Here is a 22,921-nt window from a genome sequence, read left to right as displayed (position 1 = left end):
TTTGGTTACACACAACAAGAGCCAACAAAATACGCTCCAACCCAAGGGTAAGTGTGACCACAGGTTAGAGACTTCCAGGAGAGGACAGGGAGTGACTCTCTTGGAATAGTTTACATCCTCACTAGCCTGGATAAAGTCCCTTATCCCTTTCCAGACTTATCGCCTAGAAAGGAGACACGGTGGGATGTAACTCATAGGAAAGTTCAGGTAGTAAAAATATAAAGTGAACTATGAGTGCAGACAGAAACTTGTTTTATCCCAAATTCCTGACTCTAAAATTTAATTTTTCTAATTTGAATCGTGTCTTTAAATTCAGCAGAAGCATTTGCCAAGTTGTGCTAAAGCAATCCTTTGGTCAGTGCCTGACGGGGAGAGGCGGAGACCTGCAGTCCACGCTGCCTCCTCTGGTGCCCTGCGTGTTGGCTGAACTCCCCTCCAGACTCCAGCCCTCGCCACTGTCCTCCAGCACTGAATCAGATGGACGTGGCCTCCTGGCACCAAGAGGCCTGGAAACATGGAAACACTCCTGGAAGAGGAGCCACCTTCCTGGTTATCAAGCTGTCTGGACAGATGAAATGTGCATGTGGCACAGACAGAAACTCATAATCACCCAGGACCTGGCATTCTTTCCCATGCGACACTTTTGTTGGTAACAGGACACTTTTGGGAGAAAGAGTGTGCTCATTTCAGCTTTCACTGCCAGAGGCATTCTCTCTCTAACAGTACAAAACGCAGAACGGGTTCATATTTGAGCACGTTATGACCAAGACTCCGATTGGGAAATATTCTGCCTCAGATAAGGATTGAAAGAGAATTTAAATATACAGGTACATGAAAATATTTTATTTAAATGGACAAACCAATGCTACCCCAATAAATTTAATAAAATAATAATTAAATTGACATAGTAAATGCAAAATTCCAACAGAAAAAAAAAGCAAGACTAGAACAAAACAATTCCCATTAGAAATGACAAGTAACAAGAACAAATTTCAAAAATGGAAAAATTCCTTAACATTTATGGTAATCAAAGAAATGCATATCACATCATTTAATTAAGTTAATGAAAATTAAAACATGTTCTGAGCTTCAAGGGATGAAGTGATAGTGTAGTAGATTTATTTGGATAATACTGGTGGCATTTTTATTGATTTATCTCTAAATTGGTCTTCAAAGTATTTTGGCAAGAACCGTAATTATCTTTAAACTACTTCACTACTGGGAGTTTATACTAAGGTTCAATTTATCCTAAGGCTATTTAAATTAAGGGGGAAAAAATCATTTCCAGCTTTATCAGAAAGAGAATTAAAAAAAAGTGTTAACAGTAGGTATATGGTTACTTAAAATGATGTCGATTTGATGCAATGTTAACCTTAATGATAATAACTAAATTTGTGTTATACTATACAATTGTTTCCAATAAGTGGTCAGTGAAAAAAGGAGCTTCAATATGATATGTACACTATGACAACAACCATGTACAAAGTAAGTGCATATGAGGAAAAACGGAAAGACTGCAAAAGAAATACAAATGGTATGTAAAGAAAATGAAATTATTTACTTTTCAATGTGTCAATAATGCCACTATAATAATTCCTACATAATTTTTGAAAATCATGGGGAAAAGCCAGGAGGGTGGTGTATTTATATTAGAAGACATGAAATCTAAAAATGAAAATTTTAGCTGACCAATAGCTCTGAACAAGAGCTATTGAATTACAAGGTAATCATTTCTCCACCTCCTAGACAAAAAGAATTGCTTAAATTGACAGTTACTTAGGTCATTTCATATTACTATAGAACAAAGGGGAAAAAAATATTGAAAACTTCAAGGAGAAACCAGTAAGAGTTTTCTCTATGTTACATACTCCTACCTGAAATAGACATCTTTGTAAAGGTTGTCTTTCTAGGGAAAAGAATATCAAATTGTTCTGGGTAAAACTATCTTTTTTTCTCCCAATTTTGCCCAGTATTAGAAAAATAGTATTCAGATAAATAACGGCAAGAGCAATTATAGGGATTTTCACGATCCTAGAGGGACAATTTACTAAGTCGTTTTTCTTTCCCAAGACATACTTCCCAGGTAGTATTCTTTATTATCATTATTATTTTAATTAAGAAAGCTTGGAAATGCGATGATTGTTTTTGCTTAAGGCTGATTTACTTGCTTTAAATCTTTTCAGATTTTAGTCCTCTTAGATGTACTTGCCAACCAATAATATTTCAAATGCTGTTTATGGTTATTTTTTAAAAGAGCTTCCACATGGTCTCTCTCTCATTTGATCCCCATCCTCTCTCATCAGCCAGGTGTGGTGGGCAGCACTGTGTTATTCCTCACAACATGCAGGTAACCCCTGGAGATTAAGTAACAAGTGTAAGGTCACATGACCCATCAGCAACAGAGCTGGGTGCATAACCCGGGCTTTGATCTGGGTAGAATGTCATCCCCTCCATCACATTCTAAATATACAGAACAAAAGAAAGTGGCATGTTCTTATCCCTTCCTCAGTAGTCTAATCTTTCATTTTATGTAATGAGCGTTTTTCTCAAGGATTACATGAGCTAAAATTTGGCACAGGACAAGGACGATTGTGGATGATAAGCTTAGAAATCAGCAGACATCCCCGGAGACCCCAGTCGTCCTGTTGAGAGCAGAAAACAGGGGAAGTGGGCAATTTGAAGCAATATTATTTTATCCCCTATATCCTTCATTAAAAGCCACTTTTACTATGTAAAGTGAAGGAAACCAGAAAACTATAAAGCCATCTGGCTGATTTAAGTATATATTTTATAGCCTCTTCTTAAGAAAGATCAGAAAAACTCAAGAACAATAAGCAAGTAAGTCAGTATGGAAACTATTCCTCAGCTGACCACTTTACAACTGAGCTTCCTGGGCTTCAAAGGAACAGCTCAGCAATGTGGAGACAAAATATAAAGGTCACGGCACACCTCCTTGGGCAGTGGGAGCTTAACAGATGGAGGTGGGCAGCTGAAACAGTGAGGGATGGGAGGCAGACGCCCTCTCCAAGCTGTGTGAAGTCGGCTCAATTAAAAGACCCTTCCAGGCCTGACCTGTGGAGGCGCAGTGGATAAAGCGTCGACCTGGAAATGCTGAGGTCGCCAGTTCGAAACCCTGGGCTTGCCTGGTCAAGGCACATATGGGAGTTGATGCTTCCAGTTCCTCCCCCCTGTCTCTCTCTCCTCTCTGTCTCTCTCTGTCTCTTTCTCTCTCCTCTCTAAAATGAATAAATAAAAAGAAAAAAATTTAAAAAAATTTAAAAAAAATAAATAAAAGACCCTTCCATTATCATCTTTGTGATTTGCTGAAGGGGAAGAAGAGGCAGTAACCTTATATTTAACCATGTCAAAGACTGAGTGTTAATCTTTGTTTATAGTAATGCGGTTAATAACTTCTCCAAGTTGGACGGCTCCTTCCAGAGGCCCGACTTCACAAGCACTTCAACACACAGCACACGGTGCCTTGGCTTCAGCTGCTGGTCGCTGACTAAGCACCTTTTGAGCCGTCTTGAAAAGCCGGACAGAGAAGTCTGAGCAAATCCTCACTTGGCCAAATCTATCCCATATGAGAGGGCGATCTTAATGAGAATCAGGCATGCCTCTGGAATGCATGTGATTTAGGGCCAGCACGGGCTGCAGAGTTTTCCTAGTCTCTCCTTTTCATGTTCCAAAAAAAAAAAAAAAAAAAAATTTGCATGAAGAAAAAAAATTTTCAGTGTTAGCTAACAAAGGCAAAGAGAAAAAGAGAGCACATAACTCTATAACATGTATGTAAGACTCTGGGAGGCAAGAGGAAAATAAGCATGTTAGACTTAATGACTGCAGGAGCTTAGAGAATGAGTGGACACACGCAAACATCACACGGGCAGAGCAAAATAATTGATAGAAGGAAGTGTGAGCAGGGTATTGTGAGAGGTAAATACTGCACGCTTTCCATTTTCTTCTAGGAGACTTTCTGTGCACTGATGGATTGAACTCATGGTGTGAAACCATCTTTATGATGGTGCCTAACTTTCTATTAACAGGATGGAGTAGTAACTATTCATTTTCTATATGTGAGTCTCCTGATGGGCATGGTATTTTCCCCAAACCCACGGGTAATATATTAGTATGGTCTGGAAAAATTCACCCAACATAGACAAGGCTGAAGTCCTTCTGGACTCTTCTTTCCCACCTCATTACTTCTCAATTTTAATCCCGTAAAGGTGACTACCACCATTTCTGTTTGATGTCCATATTTCTAGTCTTTTTATTTGCATTCACACACATACACAAACATGTGATACACAGACATAAAGAAAGCAATATAAAATCTTGAAAATATAAATATAATAATGCTAGGTGCACATTCATCTTGAGCTGCTTTCTTAACTTAATATACCTTGGGATATGTCAGTACATGCAGACCTCATTTTTAATGAGATTCCATTGTATGAATATACCATAATGAATAATCTCTTATGAATTTAAAATTGTTATCGACATAGTATGGATTTGTATGAGTATGCCATAAATCCATAGTATTCCATAGTATGAAAATGCCGTAATTCATAATTCCCTATGAGTTACAGTTTTGTTACCCACTGACGTTACCTTTTTATTTTTTAACCATCTCCAATATTGCAATGGATATCATTGTACTCATCCTTACTATCACATAATAACATGGAGACATACATTTGCTAAATTACAAAGTATAAGATTTTAAAGTTTTTAGTAGAAGGACACTGTCAAAAAAACCCTTCCACCAACAGTGTTTTGGCCCATACTTTTACCAGTATAACTTTTGACAATCTGAAGGATTAAAAACAATTCCATTGTTTAAATTTGCATTTTCCTGGTGGTGATGTAAGCACTTAAAATTCTTTTTAATTTCCTTTTTTATTTTCTATGTAAGCCCAGCATTGTTAGGAAGAGTGTTTGTGGATTCCAGGTGGATGGATTATCTGGGGGTGGCTGTTGGCTCTTAAATTGTTGTTAGTTTCTAATTTTATGAAACTGTAATCAGCCAGTGTGGTCTGTGTGTATTTGGTATTTTGAAATTTGATGAAATATTCTTTGTGATCTAACTCTTGGTTAATTTTTGTAACTGCTCCATGTGTGCTTAAAATAAGTTATTCTTTGTTATGAGATACAAATGTCTACATATTAGGTCAATTGTTTTATTAAAATTCTCTACCTTTACATATTTTCAGCCTTCTTGAACTGGTAATTTCTGAAAAAATTGTGATAAAAACTTTCCTCTATGCCAATTTTTCTTTGTATTTCTATAAGTTGTTTCTTTCAAGATCTCATGTTATCTTGTTAAGTGCATAGAGTTTATGAAGGCTTCATCTTCTTTATACATATCTTTCATCAATGTTACATATTCCTCTGTTTCTTTCAATTTGTTTGTCTTATATAGTATTCTGTCTGAAATTTATATTGCTAAAACTACTTTCCTTTTATTTTGCCTTGCCAGGAACATCTTTGTTTTCCAACTTACTAGGTTTTTTTGATTATATAAGCTTGCAATGACACCATCTGTTGCAGCAGTTTTCTGATGTGATCATTTTGGATTATGGTTTGCTCATCACTAGAGTGTCTTAATTCAAATATGGTTTTGTGTGTATGTGTGTGTGTGTTTTCTGTCACTTAAGGCAAGAAAGAGAGAGACATTATGTGTTTAGGCTGCCCCCTTGATCTAATCTTTAGCTTTGCCTAACAGATTTCTTTCTCCATTTCTACCCTAAAACACACCTTTCTTCTTCTCCCAACCTAATGATCTGGATATTGTAGGTACTGTAAGAGATATGGTGTAGGACAGAGTTTGTGAATGTGCATACTCAGCGTACACTCATTGAAAAACTATTTTGGTTTCCATTTCTTTATGGCCTAAAAGTTGATTTCAGACTGAAATGCTACAGCTGGACTTCCACTAGAGTGCATTATTCAGTAGCAGCTTGCTATCATCTTTCCATCTCATTTCCAGAAAGGTATGTTTAATTTATAAATAGTCCATTTTAGACGGCAATACTAGAAACATTGCAGTATCACTATTCTTTTGGGTAATGTATTGGCAGTATCTATATCCTGGTTTCTTCCACTCATGAAACATGTTTAAAGGCCACTAACTTGCAAGGCAAGGCCTGGCACAAGCTAACTTGCAATGTAACTCAGTGATTTTAGCCATTAAAGGTACCATTTGAAATGTATTATCTAAAAAGTCAGGAAAAAAAGTTTTACAATTACTCATAAAGGACTAACACTTGATTTGCTTTCTTATTTTATTTTACACATCCTTATCTCAATTTTAATGTTTCATCCTTACACATTAAATAAAGAGTTTATTTTCATTTAAGGTTATCAAATTTCAACTGTAGGATTTTAAACTAAAAAGACTCCAGAGTTAATTAGGTTAGGCCCATAGGATAGTGTTTGAGAGGTTTTGTGACTTGTTCAATTGACTTTGTGGCAGACTTGGTCCCAGAATTTTGCCTGAGTCCCACACTATTTACAGACAAGTTTACATTTACAAAGATTTTAAAAATCCCATCTCACCTTCAAATTACTAAAAAACTTCTGGAAAGAAACCGATGGTAAGCATTAATAATCTGTTTTTATAGGAAGGAAAAAATAATCCACATCAGCAGTTGTCAAGGGAACGGGTTGGAGTTTTACTACCAGGCCTCTGCCTCTAATCGAATCTCCATCACACAACTTCACTTCCTAAAAGGAGAGAGGTGTCTTCTCAAGAAACTATTTCATGGTTTAATCCCTGCACTAACACAAAATATAAATTCATTTTAGGATTGTCAAAATGGAAGTGTCACCTTGATTTGTGATGCTCTTAAGAAAAAAAGTAAAGCAAAGCCAGACCAGGTAATCCATTGTATTTATAAATTGGAGAATGATTCACCTGTTATCCCAGATAAAGTAAAAAAATGAATCACAGTGTTATTTTAAATTCCTTTCAGCTCTTTGTTTATTGTTTCCTCTTGTGTGGAAAGCCATTTACTCATTAATCAATCCCCAGCTCCTAACAAACAGGACATATAGTAGGTCCTTAAGTAAATGTTTAGTCCTAGGCATTTGTTTTCTCTGTATAAGATCTGCAGAGCCCACTGTCTGAGTCATGAATAGTTCTTTAGACTCAAAGAACTATTCATTACTATTCATGGAAAACTCTTTTAGACTCTAAGAGTCTAAGAATCTTCAAACTATGACTGGTAGGCCAGCCACATGTTTCTGTAAATAAAAGTTTCATTAGAATACAGCCAGACCCATTCACTTGTGTATTATCTATGGCAGTTTTCCCTGCAGGCACAGAGCTGAACAGAAGTGACAGAGACTATATGGCCTGCAAAGACTAAAATATTTACTATCTGGTCCTTCACGGAAAATGTTTGCCAGTCCTTGACTTTTGAACTAATATGTATCCTTCTCAAAATACTCCAAATAATTTAAGATGGAAGAAGATTCCCAAGCTCGTTTAATGAGGCCAGCATTATTCTCATTCCAAAACCAGATAAAGACACTACAATGAGAGGAAATTATAGGTGAATATTCCTGATGAACATAGATGATAAAGTCCTCATCAACATAACAGTAAATTGTATCCAGCTACACATTAAAAAGATCATACACCAGGATCAAGTGGGCTCTATTGTGGGGATGCAAGGTTGGTACAATATCTTCAAATTGATAAATATGATACACAACATAAACAATGAATGATAAGAATCACACGATCACATCAATTGCTGCAGAAAAAGCATTTGATAAAATTCAGCACATATTTATGATAAAAACTCTCAGCAAAGTGGGAATAGAAAGAACATGCCTCAATGTAACGAAGACCACAATGACAAACCCACAGCCAACATCATACTTAAAGGGTACAAACGACAAGCTTTTTCCTTAAGATCAGGAACAAGACAGGAATGTTTGCTTTCACCAGTATTATTCAACATAGTACTGGAATTCCTAGCTCCGGCAATCAGACAAGAAGAAAGAACAAAATGCATCCAAGTTGGAAAGGAAGAAGTAAAACAGTCGACTGGTTTGTGGTAGTGCGGTGGATAAGGCGTTGACCTGGCATGCTGAACTTCCCCTGTCCAGGCACATATGAGAAGCAAGTTGATGCTTCTTGTTTCCTACCCCCATCCTTTCTCTCTCTTTCCTCTCTCTAAAATCAATAAATAAGATCTAAAAATAAAAAAAGAAGTAAAACTATCATTATTTGCAGATGACATGATACTGTATATAGAGAATACTAATGATTCCACCAGTAAACTACTAGAACTGATAAATAAATTTAGTAAAGTATCAGGATACAAAATAAGTATCAAGAAATCAGTTGAATTTTTATACACCAATAATGAACTATCAGAAAGGGAAACTAAGAAAACAATTCCATTAACAATTGCATAAAAAATACCTAGGAATAAATTTAACCAAGGATGTAAAAGACCCGTACAAGTTACAAGTCACTAAAGAAAGAAACTGAAGAAAATACAAAGAAGTGAAAGCATATATGGTGTTCATGGATAAGAAGAATCAATGTCACTAAAATGTCCATACTACCAAAGCAATCTATAGATTCAGCAAAATTCTTATCAAGATACCAATGTCATATTTCACAAAACTAGAACAAATATTTCAAGAACTTATATAAAACATAGATCTCACATAGCTACTGCAATTAACTTTATTCAAGAATGAAGAATAAAGTAGAAGAAATTATGCTACTTGATATCAAACTATACTACAAGGCCATAGTAATCAAAAGAGAATGGCACTGACATAAAAATAGACATATAGATCAATGAAACAGAATAGAGTCCAGAAATAAATCCACACCTTTATAATCAATTAATATTTGACAAAGGAGGCAAGAACATACAATGGGTAAAGATAGTCTATTCAATAAATGGTGTTGGAAAAATTGAACAGATAAGTCCAAAAAAGAAAGAAAGAAAGAAAAAGAAATAGAGAAACTAGACCACCTTCTTACACTATACACAAGAATAAACTTAAAATGTATTAAAAAATTAAATGTCAGACTCAAAATCATAAAAATCCTAAAAGAAAATGTAGTCAGTAATAATTTGGACATTTCTTGTAGCAATATTTTTTTCTGATATATCACCTCTGGCAAGGAAAACAAACAAAAAAATTAAACAATGGTAGTACATCAAACTAAAAAGTTTTTGGACAGCAAAGGAAACCATCAATAAAATGAAAAGACAACCCACTGAATGGAAGAACATATCCTCTGATATATTTGATAAGGGGTTAATGTGCAAAATTTATAAAGAACTTAAAACTCAACACCCAAAAAACATGTAATCTAATAAAAAAATGGGCAGAAGATCTGAATAGACACTTCTCCAAGGAGGACATGGAGATGGCCAATACACATATGAAAAGATGTTCAACATCATTCATCATCAAGGAAACGCAAATTAAAACCAAAATCAGATGTCACTTCATACTTGTCAAAATAGTTATCATCAATAAATCAACAAATGACAAGTGTTGGCAAGGATGTGGAGAAAAGGGAACTCTCATGCATTGATGGTAGAGGTGCAGGTTAGTGCAGCCACTCTGAAAAGCAGTATTGAGTTACCTCAAAAAATTAAAAATGGAATTGTCTTATGACCCAATGGTTCTACTTTTGGAAATATATCCAAAGAAACCCAAAATACTAATTTCAAAGAATGTATACACCCCTAGTTCATTGTAGCATTATTTATAATAACCAGGATCTAGAAGCAGGTCACTTGACCATCAATAGATAAGTGGATAAAAAAGCTGTGGTATATTTACACAGTGAAAAACTACTCAGCCGTAAAAAGGAGGGAATCTTATGTTTTTTGGCAAAATGACTAGATCTGGAGAGCATTACATGGTAACTAAAATAAGCCAGGCTGAGAAAGACAAGTACCATATAATTTCATTCATATGTAGAATCGAATGAACAAAATAAACTAACAAAGAAAATAGAAACAGACCCCATAGATAGAGAACAGACTGATAGCTGTCAGAGGGAAGGGAGGTACTGAGGGGCTGGCTGAAAAAGGTGAAGGGATTAAGAAAAAAACCTCATAGAAATAGACAAAAGTATAGGGCAAGGGTCCCCAAACTACGGCCCGTGGGCAGCATGCAGCCCCCTGAGGCCATTTATCCGGCCCTGCCTCACTTCCGGAAGGGGCATCTCTTTCATTGGTGGTCAGTGAGAGGAGCACTGTATGTGGCAGCGCTGCAAAGCGTGGCGTTGCTCAACGTACAGTACTACTTCCGGTGACGTGGGACGCACATGTCACGGCTCTGAAAGCGCGTCATATCACTTATTACGGCTAGCAGTGACAAATATGGAACCGGACATTGACCATCTCATTAGCCAAAAGCAGGCCCATAGTTCCCATTGAAATACTGGTCAGTTTGTTGATTTAAATTTACTTGTTCTTTATTTTAAATATTGTATTTGTTCCCGTTTTGTTTTTTTACTTTAAAATAAGATATGTGCAATGTGCATAGGGATTTGTTCATAATTTTTTTTGTAGTCCGGCCCTCCAATGGTCTGAGGGACAGTGAACTGGCCCCCTGTATAAAAAGTTTGGGCATCCCTGGTATAGGAAATACCAGAGAAAAAGGGAGGTGGAAGATGTAAAAGAAAGTATAGCTAAATGATGATGGAAGGAGACTTGACTTGGGATGATGAACACACAATACAACACAGTTGATGTATTATAGAATTGTGTGCCTAAAACCTGTATCATTTTATTAAGCAGTGTTACTTCAATAAATTCAATAAGACAGTTAAATAAATGAGTAAGTAAGTAAATAAATAAATAAATACAATAAATGCACTATGACAAATGTCCATCAACCAGCAAAGTGCTAATCTAGTTATGGAAGTCTAATATCATGTTCAAAATTCACAGCCTTAGCTAATATATGTTAGCAAACATAGCAATGATGACTTATATTTGCACAGCACTTTATATATTATAGACAATTTTATATGTATTATTTCATTTGATCTTTTAAAAAACACTCTAATATAGGTGAGCAGGTGTTACTTTTTCACAAGGGAACAGATTCTGAGACATTAGGAATCCTAAGGTAAAAAGAACTCATATTCAAAGGTTTACATTATTTTTAGCAGCTAAAATAATTTCCTTATCTGTGGAAAACAGCATTTTCAAAAAAGGAGACAGGGAGTTATTAATATTTACCACCTTATGACACACTGATTTAAAATAACATATTGGAAGATCACTTGCAATTAATTTCATTTTATAATAACATGTTCTATCTTCTTAATGTGTTTTTATGCCAATAAAATGGGAATAAAAATAGCATAAGCATTTAATGTGTTAAGAAGTCAAAATAAATATGAACCTAATTGAGTTATGAGTTAAAAATAGAACTGTAAAATTTTGAAACCTTAGAACTTGCAAGTTAAGTCAGTTACCTCGCTTTCTTGAATAACAAAATTAAAAGACAAAAAAATTCTTGGAGTAGCAAACTAAGTTTTAGCAAAAATCTGAGTATATATGAAAAACATAGGAAAAGTAGTGAAAGTTTGAAACAGTCCTCTGTTATAGGTCTAATCATTTTGAGCTAAGTATTCCAACCTGTAGATGACTCTTATTATGTATTGCTTGCATCATAAAAGACTTGATCTCTGTGTGATCAAATAACTAATGAAACTGTCTATTGGACCAAAAAGAACATTGCTGTTATCAGTCTTGAAACAGCATAAAATAGTACAACATACTATACGATTCCAAATCTTTGGCAATTGGAAAAGGCAAAACTATGAATACAGTAAAAAAAAGATCAGTTGTTGCCAGAGATTGAGGGAAGAGAGGGGTAAATCAGTGATCACAGAGGATTTTTAAGGCAGTGACACTACTCTGTATGATACTCTACTGATAGATATGTGTCATTATAAATTGGTCCAAACCCATAGAATATACAACTCCAAGAGTGAACCTAATGTAAACTGTAGACTTTGGTTGATGATGTGTCCATGTAGGTTGATTAGTTATAACAAATAAACCACTCTGGTGGGGCGGCTGCTAGTGGGAGAGCCTATGCATGTGTGGAGGTGTAGGGAGTACAGGAAATCTCCATACCTTCTTCTTAATTTTGCTGTGGACCTAAAACTGCTCCAAACAAAAATATATATTTTAAAAATTTGTACAATGGGCCAACAAAAGCCACAATTCTATATCTTCCTCAGAAGCTTTATGACTGTACATTAAAATAATTTTTTTGGCATATTACAGCATAAATACAAGAAAAAGAAAGGTCTGGAATCCTTTAAGGAGAATGAATCCAGAACAAAAATAAACTTACTTCACACCCGGAAGGGGTTTCCCATGAACATGACTCCTTCTCCTGAGGAAGAACCGCTCTCTGGAAAGCATGGTCTCCCAGGCATGTCTGACACAAGGAAGACTCGAAGCTGGGCTCCCCATGTGGGATGTGTACCACAGAGGGGCCTGTGTACTTCAGGCTGGGACTCTGATGCTTGTCCACACTGACCATTGGGCTTTTGATCCATCTTCGTACCTACAACGTGCAAAAAAACAAACAAAAAACAGAATAAACAAAGGCATTTGACCTCTTATTTTTCTTCTAAAGCGAGAGGAGGGGAGAGAGACAGACTCCTGCATGCACCAATCGGGATGCAACTGACAAGCCCCATCTGGGGCTGATGCTCGAATCAACTGATCTATCCTCAGTGCCTGAGGCCAACACTCAAATCAACTGAGCTGTCCTCAGCGCCCAGGGTCCATGCTCAAACCAGTTGAGCCACTGGCTGTGAGAGGGGAAGAGCGAGAGACGGGGGGGAAGCAGATGGTTGCTTCTCAGGTGTGCCCTGACTGGAGATGGAATACAGGAAATCCGCACACCAGGTGGATGTTCTATCCACTGAGCCAATGGTAAGGGCCCCATTTGACCTCTCTTGATGTTTGATGGGGCCCCAGTAGGAAATTTGGTGCATGGATATTCATGAAAGGAGAATTCAGTCTCACATCACCGGTCAATGCTGACCAGTGACTTTCCAGGAGTGTATGTTTTTTGCCTTGTTGTTTCATCTCACTGAGTCTGTTTCCTCATCTATAAGATTGGGAAATAATATTTCCTTCCAGGTTGTTGTGAAAAGTTTACAATGTTTTCAAGTGTCCAAGTGTTTTGCCTAGCATAGAGTGCTCATGTTATATATGGCTCACAGCAATTAGGTTATCAGGGAACGTGCAGATACGCCAGTACTTTCAGCCTTTTGTACAGTGCATTTTCACCAATGAAATAAAAGTTGGTTTTGCATCTCATTTGCATAATAGAACAACTTTCTTTGACTTGTTGTTTGCTTTTCTGATGTTTTTGTTTGATAAAAAAAATCAACTGCTTCTTTTTTATCACTTTATATTCATTTTGAAATATCCCCTAATTTTTTTGAGTAGTATAAATGAAGTTCATTCATTAGCTCTCAAGGATGAAAACTTCAGACCGACGATATCTGATGAGATTCCTTCACTAACTCACCAGATTCCTGTTGTCCTTGTCCAAAATGTCACCTGTATGAGGATGGAGGTTAGTGACACCAGATACACAGACGGTGGGATGTTTGCTGTGCCATAATAGTGTGGACAGAGTCTCATTCTGCCATGTGTGATGTGGAGGATTGTAGTCCAGAGGTAGAAGCTAGAGAAACCCACCAGTATATCTGGAAGATATAACCACAATGGTGCTGTGTAAACCTAAACTTTTACCCTTAGAAATTGAGTCTGGATAAACTGGAGAAAATGCAGGAAGCAGCATAGGAAATGATTCACTCACAAGAAATGGCAGAAAAGTAACAACAGCAAATAACTCACTGAATACCTCAGTACTTCTGCACAACACCCTACTTTATTTACTATTAATGATAGCTAGAAAATAATCCATCCTGTATGCTGAAAGTAGTACATGTTAATAAAACTGATATTTGTATAGGTAATATAAATACACAAGACTAATGAAACATCAATTTAAACACTCTGGTTTGTATTAAACACATGCCATTAATGCCCCCCCCTCCAAAATCTTTTATTCTGGCTTACTTTTAATTAAGGTGACCAACTTTTTTACAATGTAAAGGAGGACAAAAATAAATTGAAGAAAATAATATCATAAATAAAAGAAACATTTTATTCATTGCAATGGTAATATACTATAATATGATAAATGCATAATAAAAACATTTGTAATATTTTATATTGTAATTATGCTTACATGCCTATTAATTTTTAATAATAATTGTAAGAAAAAAGTACTCATTTAGTAAAACTAAATATCAAACAAAACCACGAATTTGGAGTGATATTCAAGTGTATTTATCATTTTCTAATTAAAAAACATCTGTTTTATGCAACTATTTATTCAAAATGCGTTATTAATAGCTATGGTTTGAGGTTAGATTTCCTCTTTAAAACTCAAATTTCGGGAAAATACTTGTAAATAAAATTATACATATTTGGAAATTTTTAAATAGATAATAAATGAATAAAACGTGAATTGTGCTTACCTGTCTATGATTGAATATTCACTGAGAAAGAAATAATCGTGAATCTACAATGTCGTCTGTGCCCTGTCATGTTTCAGTAAGAAGTACACAAAGCTATTGCGTGCTTGGTATATTGTGCACTCTCTCAAGGTCTCTCCCCCCCACACACAGTGCAGAGCGCATGCGTCTCATAATTGTGTCTCATTGCATTGTACTGATCCTTGACAAATGGTCATGTCAAATACATCACATCACACGCAATGGATCGACTCTGCATCAATCAAATATGTACATTTACAAATTAATCTTCCAATATCAAAAAGGAGGACATGTAGGAGGACACTTTTCAAGGGAGGACAGAACTTACAAAAGAAGGACTGTCCTCTGATTGGTCACCTTATTTTAATGTTTCTTTTGCCAAATAGCTTTAACTTTGATGTTACTATAAATAGAATTTTAAACAGATTTATTTTCAAATGGAATTGTATGGTTTGACTGATTAAGAGTTTTGGTATATTGAAATGTAAATCTTATATTTATGGACCACTATATTTCAAGTAACTCTTATGCAATATCATCTTACAATTATTCATTTATAATGGAAGAATGTCCATGCAACTGAATCTAATTTTCATTAGGTGATAGACTGATTTTATCAGAGGACAAGAATTTAGATACATTATATCCCACTTCAAAGTACACAAATGATTGATAAACTTAAATAATCTGTTGGATATTCAAAATTGTAGGGATTAAAAATTACATAAGAAACTGTCATTAATTTGATATCCAGCTATGAAGTCCTAAAATAGTTTATATGGTCAAGAGCAAAGGCCGTCAAATAACCAATAGATGTTTTTATACAATTTTAGAATCAGAAGAGACCCAAAGATGTTAGAAATCTGCCTAAAGTCACTCTGTAAATTATTATGTTCTCAAAACTACACCTTTTGGTTAGAGCAAATCATTGAACTAGCTTCTACTAGAGTTTAAACTGGCGAACTCAATGCCTTCAGATGCTGGCAGGTACAGGAAGTTCCTAGAGCCCTGTGACCAGGGTATAAAAATAGGAGGTGTTGAGGACTGTAGCAAATATCCCAGTTTGCTAAGGACATTGAAATTTAAAATATAAAACAAAACAAACAAGCAAAACTCCCAATCAAACAAACAATGTTGGCCAAACTAAACCCTAGTCAAATTTACCCCATACCTTCAAGGATCACCGCTTGAAGTTATTGTATCAAGTAGAACAAGTATGAAGTAGAATTTCTGGAGTAGAAATAAAATGATTTGATACCTTCTAATTTAAAAAAATTAATTTTTTTTTAAATAAAAGAAAAAACATTTTAACTTTCATGCATTCATTCATCATTCATTACTGAAGACCAACTGTGTGTCAGGCATAATATAGGCATCGACAATATACCAGTTAACAAAACAGGTCTCACATGGAACTTGAGTTATAGCTTAAGGAATAATTTTTTTTTTATTAAGGGAATAAATAATTTATTTAATAAAATAAGTAAATTATAATATGTAAGGGAGAAAAGAAAGCAGAGACAAGTGATCAGGATCATTTGGGGTAAGAGAGTGCATTTTTAATTGTATGAGAAAAGAAGTTCTCCCTGAGAAGGTGGTTTTTCAACAAAGACCTGAGCAGTGGTAAAGTTGTAAGATATTCAACTGAGCTATCTATCCAATAGGCAACTGGATCAAGTCTGAATTTCAGAAGAAAGATTCAAGCTACAAATATGAATTGGAGACCTGAAAGAAATAGCCATAGTCTTCTTAAGTCTCCAAAGGAAACAAAACAAATCAAAACCAAGTATCTTCCCTGGATATACCATACTTGTAAAGTATGTGTCTAGGTATTAAGCTCATATTTCTGGGGCTTTGATTATTATAATCTATACTTTACTTAAACTTACTGAAATATGTGATTAACTCAAGTCTTCAAAGAGTGGTTATGTGTTTCATGCCTTGCCCTATTCCACGGAGGGCAAGGTGTGGATGTGGGTGATATTTAGCCCATGCTTTGAAATGACCTTCAGTGAATCATTTATTCTGAGTCTTGTGGACATTGAAAAATGATCTTCCCTTTCTTTCCACAGAGAATGTGGCAAGGGAAATTTAGAAATATTCCATTTCCCCAGAAGTATCAGGGAGAAAGGTGTTACAAAATAGAGTAATACTGTAGCCACTGTTGCTGGCATTAATTGTATACTTTGTCTTGAAGTGTTTTAACTTTTTTGGCTAAAACCTCACGCTAGCTTCGATGTGTCCCTTCTCCGCTACTCCTTTACACCTTGTACTGGCTTTGCAGCCTCCTAAGTGGTTTTTATCGGCTATTAATGACAAGGTTTATGATGTCTACTTGATCTTGCGAGAGGCAGGGTTGTGAGTAAATGCACGGGGCTCTCCCTCTGGCCTTAACCACACAAGGTGCCCTCCAAAACTGCTGAGTGCAGTTCCCCTTCCCCGAGGGAATCCACAAACTACAACTGGCCTATTGTGTTCCTTCAGGCGGTGAATTGCTCCGCTGAAGGGAGTAACTGGCTGCGAGTGGCTCTCCAAGTCCCTCTGAGACCAGTCACAATGGCTCTCCGAGAGCAGTAGCAGCTGTCTGCGTGGGAAGAATGAATGCCCGGATGCGAGCCCCAGCCGGGCTGCTCAGCCACCTGGGCTGTGGTTTCATTGAGAGCTACACAACTGTTTGTGGAGGGCATTGTCAACAAACACAGACGGGCAAGACGTCCTCTCACCCTGAACAAGCCAAGAACTCCTCCACTTGGGGGTCATAGTAACCTGGTCTCTGAACTGCATCGGATTTAGCAGCAACAACTTCTCGAGACATTGGGGTGAGAAAAGAAGGCTTTTTCTGTTCACCACACGGCTACTCTTACTGAACACGGTGTATGCAAAGTAGTACTCTAATTTCTTTGCTAAATCCAGTCTACTCTGATTTTATGAATTTATTTGAAAAGAAAAAGATAGCTCAAAACAATAATCTCTCAGACTAGAGAATAACCAGATGTAATTAAAGAGATTGGCCAGTTTCCGGGGATTTTCCAAGTGTGGTCTTTTCTTCTTATGTAAAAGTAAACAGATATTTTTCTTAATTTAAAATGGGTTAGCTGACAATGACATCAACTGATGCAGAAAAATTAGCGAGTAGGTTTTTATTAGCGAACTCATAAAGCAGCGCCTGATAGTCTGTCTCATCATCCTTTTTCTTTCCGGGAATGGAAAGCTAGCTGTCTTTTCTTTAAAATCCAGATGGACTAGATGTTGGACACAAATGCAAGTTTCAAAGGGGTATTTTTTATTACAGAAAGCTGACTTAGTTCACATGATGCTGCAGTAATTTACAATTTGGATATAGTCAAGCAGATTTTCCAAGTGAAATTATTCCAATAATTCAATTGATTGTAAAAAAGGGTCTATACACACCTAACCCTTTTTCAGAGGGCGCCTCTCAGCAGGCCGGTGATGACATTAATATAATTTAGGGGAAGGCTGCTGGAAGCAAATTCCTCTCTCATTGGTGCCTGGGGCTACTTCATAGCATGGCTCCTAATATGAAACAGTATTCTAGTATATGATAGAGTCAATGGTGTTAATCTGATATCTTCACTCCAGCTATAAGTGGTCATCACATAGCTTTCTTTTCTTTGAATATATGCAGTGTTTACTGCCTATAGAAAGCCATGGGACTTCCAGCTTACTTGTTGTTATGTCTATGTCATCTTTCCAACTAGACCATAATGGTGCACAGCTTCCTAGGTTGTTTTTTTTTTAATTCCTCAGAGGCTGTCACATGGTCTTAAAAACAGTATGCAATAAAAATAGAAATTGCTTGGCTATTTTTAATAACTGTATGTCTTCATTTATGGGTCCCAACATACTTTGCTTTGCTGTCATGCCCTAGCAAGGAACTAAATATGCTGTTTAGACCGACTCCCCCTACAAAGTACCTTCCCTGGGCTGCACCCTGACAAGGCTGAGTGGCTTTTGAAATTCCCTGTCCATCCTTTGTTGCCAGAGGCGGATTTAACGGCAGACACACCCGGCATGCGCCCTGGGCCCCCGATTTCTGAAGGGCCCCGCAAAACCCCAACTTGACACTTTTTTCTAATGACACCAAGTTTGGTTTCATATGTGCAATTTTAACATTAATAGTACATAATATTTTTTATTTATTTAAAAATATGATTAACATGTATTTTTATTTTCCCTCTCTTTTTTTTAAGGGGCCTAATATTTTCTTTTGCGCCCAATGCCTCAACCGACCTTAATCCGCCTCTGGCTGTTGCCCGTGGGATTTCCAGGTCCTTTCCTCTCAGCATTGACCAGGGTACTTGCAGTCTGTTTCAGATTCTCAGGGTTGAACCCTGTGTTTCCCCAGGCCTGGGGAATGGAGTGGCGGGGGACACAAAGGCAGAAGAGGAATAAAATAGGGGAGATACCTCTCTCCATCCTGTTCTCAGTTGCTGCTGACACCAGGCATCACCCCCAACTCCTCCCCTCATACAGCTGCCGGCGGGCCGCACCCTCCACCACGGAGTGCTCTCATGAGGATTAAACCCCACAGTCGGCCCTGCACTGCCGCTCTGCGCGCTCGGCATCTCCTCGCTCCTCCTCCTCCTCCCCGCTGAGGTCCCCACTCCACCCCACCAAGGTTTAAATGCAAGAAGCACGCTCACAGGAATTCACTTGACATAACCTTTTTTTTTTTTTTTGAAATAAAGATAAAGCCTTTTGTCATCCTTTAAATTATGGGATTGATCCTTTTTATTTGGATTAGTCTTTCCTGGATTTAGAAATTTTAAATGTAAAAAAAAAAGGAGAAAGGGAAAGTAGGAGAGAATTTTTTCAGGTGATATCTCTCAGGGGCAGTGTGTGTTGTTTGCTTTGCGAGTGAACTAAGGCTCAGGGAAAACGCAGTGCTGGGCGGGTCACGGGAAAAGGACCGGCCTGAGTGGCCACAGCTCACCCACTTGGAACCTTGCCCCCATGCTTCCTTCAGAAAATTCCCCTTTCCAGTATTTTTAATGTCTCCCTCTCTTGGCTACTGTGGTTTAGCCCATTAAAAACATTGTTCTTGCAATATCTCTAAGGAGCTCCCAGACTAACTAAAAACATCCACAGACCCCTGTGTTTCAGAAAGCGTCCTTTATCACCTCCCGGACTCGTTCCCTTCTCAGCCAAGCATCACAAAAAATGATCATTTCCTCACCTCGCATTTACGCTTCAACACACTGCAGTTTATCCATTAAACAATATTTGTGGATTACCTCGTATCTGCTGGAACTAAGGTGAAGTGTATGACAGAAAAAGTCTCACTCCATTGAAATAAGTTTTCACCAAGATGCCAGTAAACCTTATTGCCAAATCCAATGGACACTGCTTGGACCCTAATCTGTAGCACTTTAAGGTTTCAGCACAATTGAACTATCTGCACGGCATTATGGTGGGGACGCAAAGAAATGTGATTGCTTGAGGGATCTTTGTATGAGGGTGCTTGCACTTCCGAGGAGACTGACTTGTAAGCCTGGGGTTTCTCGGAGCACAGTAAGCACAAAATGTAGCAGACGGTGAAAAGCATGAACTCTAGAACAGCATTACCTGGCTGAAAACCCAGCACCACTGATGGGGCAACTTACTGAGCCTTCCCAGTGCTCACTTTCTGTACTTACAAGATGGAGATGATAATGATACCTACCTCACCAGAGTTTTGTGAGGACTAAAAGAGATGATGCAAGTTATGTTCAGCACGTGGCACTGGGTGAAGAACACTTGGTTAATGACTGCTATTATAGTTATGGCTCCAAGCCATGAGAGAGTTTTACACCAAGTTCCATGGGAGAAAAGATGGAGGGTATTTGGCCCAGCTGGGAGAAATCAAGGAAGGCTTTCTGAAGGAAGGTATGGTGAAACTAAATCTTGAAGGTTGAGTTAAAGGAAGTCAGGTGAATTAACAAGAGAAAGACATTTCCAGGAGAGAGGATGACAGAAGCCAAAATATAGAGGCAAGAGCTGCCTGGGATGTGAAGAAAAAGAACCCAAAGAGGAGAGGCAAGAACTAGCCTGACCAGGTTGTGACACAGTGGATCGAGCATCGGACTGGGATGCAGAAGGACTCAGGTTCGAGACTCCGAGGTCGCCAGCTGGAATGCGGGCTCATCTGGTTTGAGCAGAGCTCACCAGCTTGGACCCAAGGTTGCTAGCTTGAGCAAGGGGTTACTCTGTCTGCTGAAGGCCTGTGGTCAAGGCACATATGAGAAAGCAACCAATGAACAACTAAAGTATCGCAATGAAAAACTGATGATTGATGCTTCTCATCTCTCTTTGTTCCTTTCTATCTGTCCCTATCTATCTCTCTCTCTGACTCTCTCTCTGTCTTTGTAAAAAAAAAAAAAAAGAATTAACTGAAGCTAGATAGAAAGGCTGGGTTATGAGGCAAGAAGTCACTGACATGTATGCAGGTGAGCTGGATCCTCAGATGTGCCTTTCAATGCAGTATGAAGGGTGAAGTTAAGACAGTCGAGAACACAAGTAGCTACATGAGTCAGGAATTGCTTTTAAAAAAACGGTAAGGGCCGAGCGAGAATAGTAACAGTAAGAATGGGAAAAAAATGATGAATCAGCAAGTCTATCTATCATTTAGCTCTCAAGTCTACATCCTTTTCTTATCCAAGTTTCACTATTTTACTGTTTTTCTTCTGAATTCCTAAAGTCATCCTTTAAATGGCCTTGCCCTTTACTGAAAGCATGACATCCTTCTAAATGCAGAAGTTCCAGCTCTTTGGTGGTTCTCCATTGCCAGCGGCTGTGATTTTCAACCCTGCTTGCAGCTCCCAAGGACAGAAGCTCACTTTTACACTCCAGAGCTTAACACAGCTCCCAACACATAGGACTCAGTAAAGACATGTTTGTCGATTGGTTTAAAGCCAGGTCCTAGGCAGCACACAGGGAATAAAGAATAAGAAGCATCCAAGAAATCAACAGTGGTAAACAGTGTTAAAGTTAGTGTGAATTCATCTCTGGGGACAAGTCCATAGGGCTGGGATGCAGATGGGTTTTGCATATAGGGGTAGCATGTTTAAAGGCATGCTCATAAAGGGGGCTTGGCTGGAGTTAACCTTGGAGATAGGCATGTGTGGTAAGACAGAAAGCCAAAGAAGCAAATGGGTGTGTGTGACCAGATTGCAAAGGGACTGGAATGCTTAAATATTAAAATGTTATCCTTAACTCACAGGGAAGGAACCCTTAAGAATTTTAAACGTTAGAGTGGTATGATCAGATTTGCTGTATTCTGGATGAATTATATATAGTAAGTCCAGGGGAAAGGCAATCTGACTATAGGAATGAGCACTGTGTACAAAGGGGGTTTTAAGAATGCACATCTTCTCATGCATTTCTAAACCCATGGGAGCTTTTAAAACATGAAGGTTTACAAGAGGCTTAAATTTTTCTTTTTAAATTTTATTTTCAAACTCTATGTAACCTGGATAAATGTCAAGGCAGGCCGAATGGAGCATGAAATGAGCAGGGTCTTGGTGGTCTCAGAGGGAGATAGTAGGATGAGTAGGAGGTCCCTGGCAGACCCAGGAGAGGACCCTGGGAGGGAGCTCTCTCCGTATGTAATACGAGGTAGATATACCAGGCTACACCCTTGGTGGAGCTCTGCAGTTCTGTCCTTCAGATATCTTTTCCTTCTCTTCCTCCTTTCTCCCCACCCTGAAATCTAATTCAGGGTCAGGCTTTCTTGTTTCAGGTAGCTATTAATTTCTATAATAATCTAGGTATAGTTTAAGTTACTAAACTGCAAGGATAATATTGTTTCTGTGTTATTCCGAGGTTAAGCCATTCCTTTATAAGTGATTTGGGTTTTCTTACAACTTACTGAACAATAACAACAACAACAACAAACCCATTTAAGATAAAAAAATAATTTCCTACAGAAATGAAAATGAACTGGGTTAGGAGACTTGGATTCTAGCTCTAGCTTTGCAACTATCTTGAGCAAGTCACTTCACCCATTTGAACTTCTTTGTCCTCATCTGTGAAATGAAGGGCTTGGAGCAGGTAAGCCTTGTGGCCTCCCCTTACCATGTCACAAACTCAAGGCTATTTAGTCACTGGAGTCATGCTGATATGACCTGGATGCCCCCTACCTTTGCAGTGTACGGCACTCAGCACAGGTTTATGAATAAACAAATGATCGAAAATGCTTGCTGTACCCAGCCACATGTTGTGTCATCTCCATTAGATAAACTGAGAAAAAAAAAAAGCAACAACAAAAACCACAAGGCCCTTACAATCATTCTATGGTGTTAAGGACAGTGGTTAGAAAAT

The 22,921-nt window shown here is 37.6% G+C and overlaps 1 protein-coding gene across 1 annotated transcript in view; it reads right to left on the bottom strand.

Moving 5' to 3' along the window:
• Positions 1 to 22,921, bottom strand: part of SGK1 (serum/glucocorticoid regulated kinase 1) — a 123,991-nt gene that overhangs the window by 68,031 nt on the left and 33,039 nt on the right. The window contains exon 2 of the mRNA XM_066373178.1: positions 12,370 to 12,585. Within this exon, the coding sequence (XP_066229275.1) occupies positions 12,370 to 12,585 (216 nt within the window). The remainder of the gene's footprint in view (positions 1 to 12,369; positions 12,586 to 22,921) is intronic.

Source organism: Saccopteryx leptura, chromosome 3, assembly GCF_036850995.1.
Source record: "Saccopteryx leptura isolate mSacLep1 chromosome 3, mSacLep1_pri_phased_curated, whole genome shotgun sequence".
NCBI lineage: Eukaryota > Metazoa > Chordata > Mammalia > Chiroptera > Emballonuridae > Saccopteryx > Saccopteryx leptura.
Note: the sequence above shows the minus strand (reverse complement) of the source record. Positions and strands in the feature narration are given on the sequence as shown.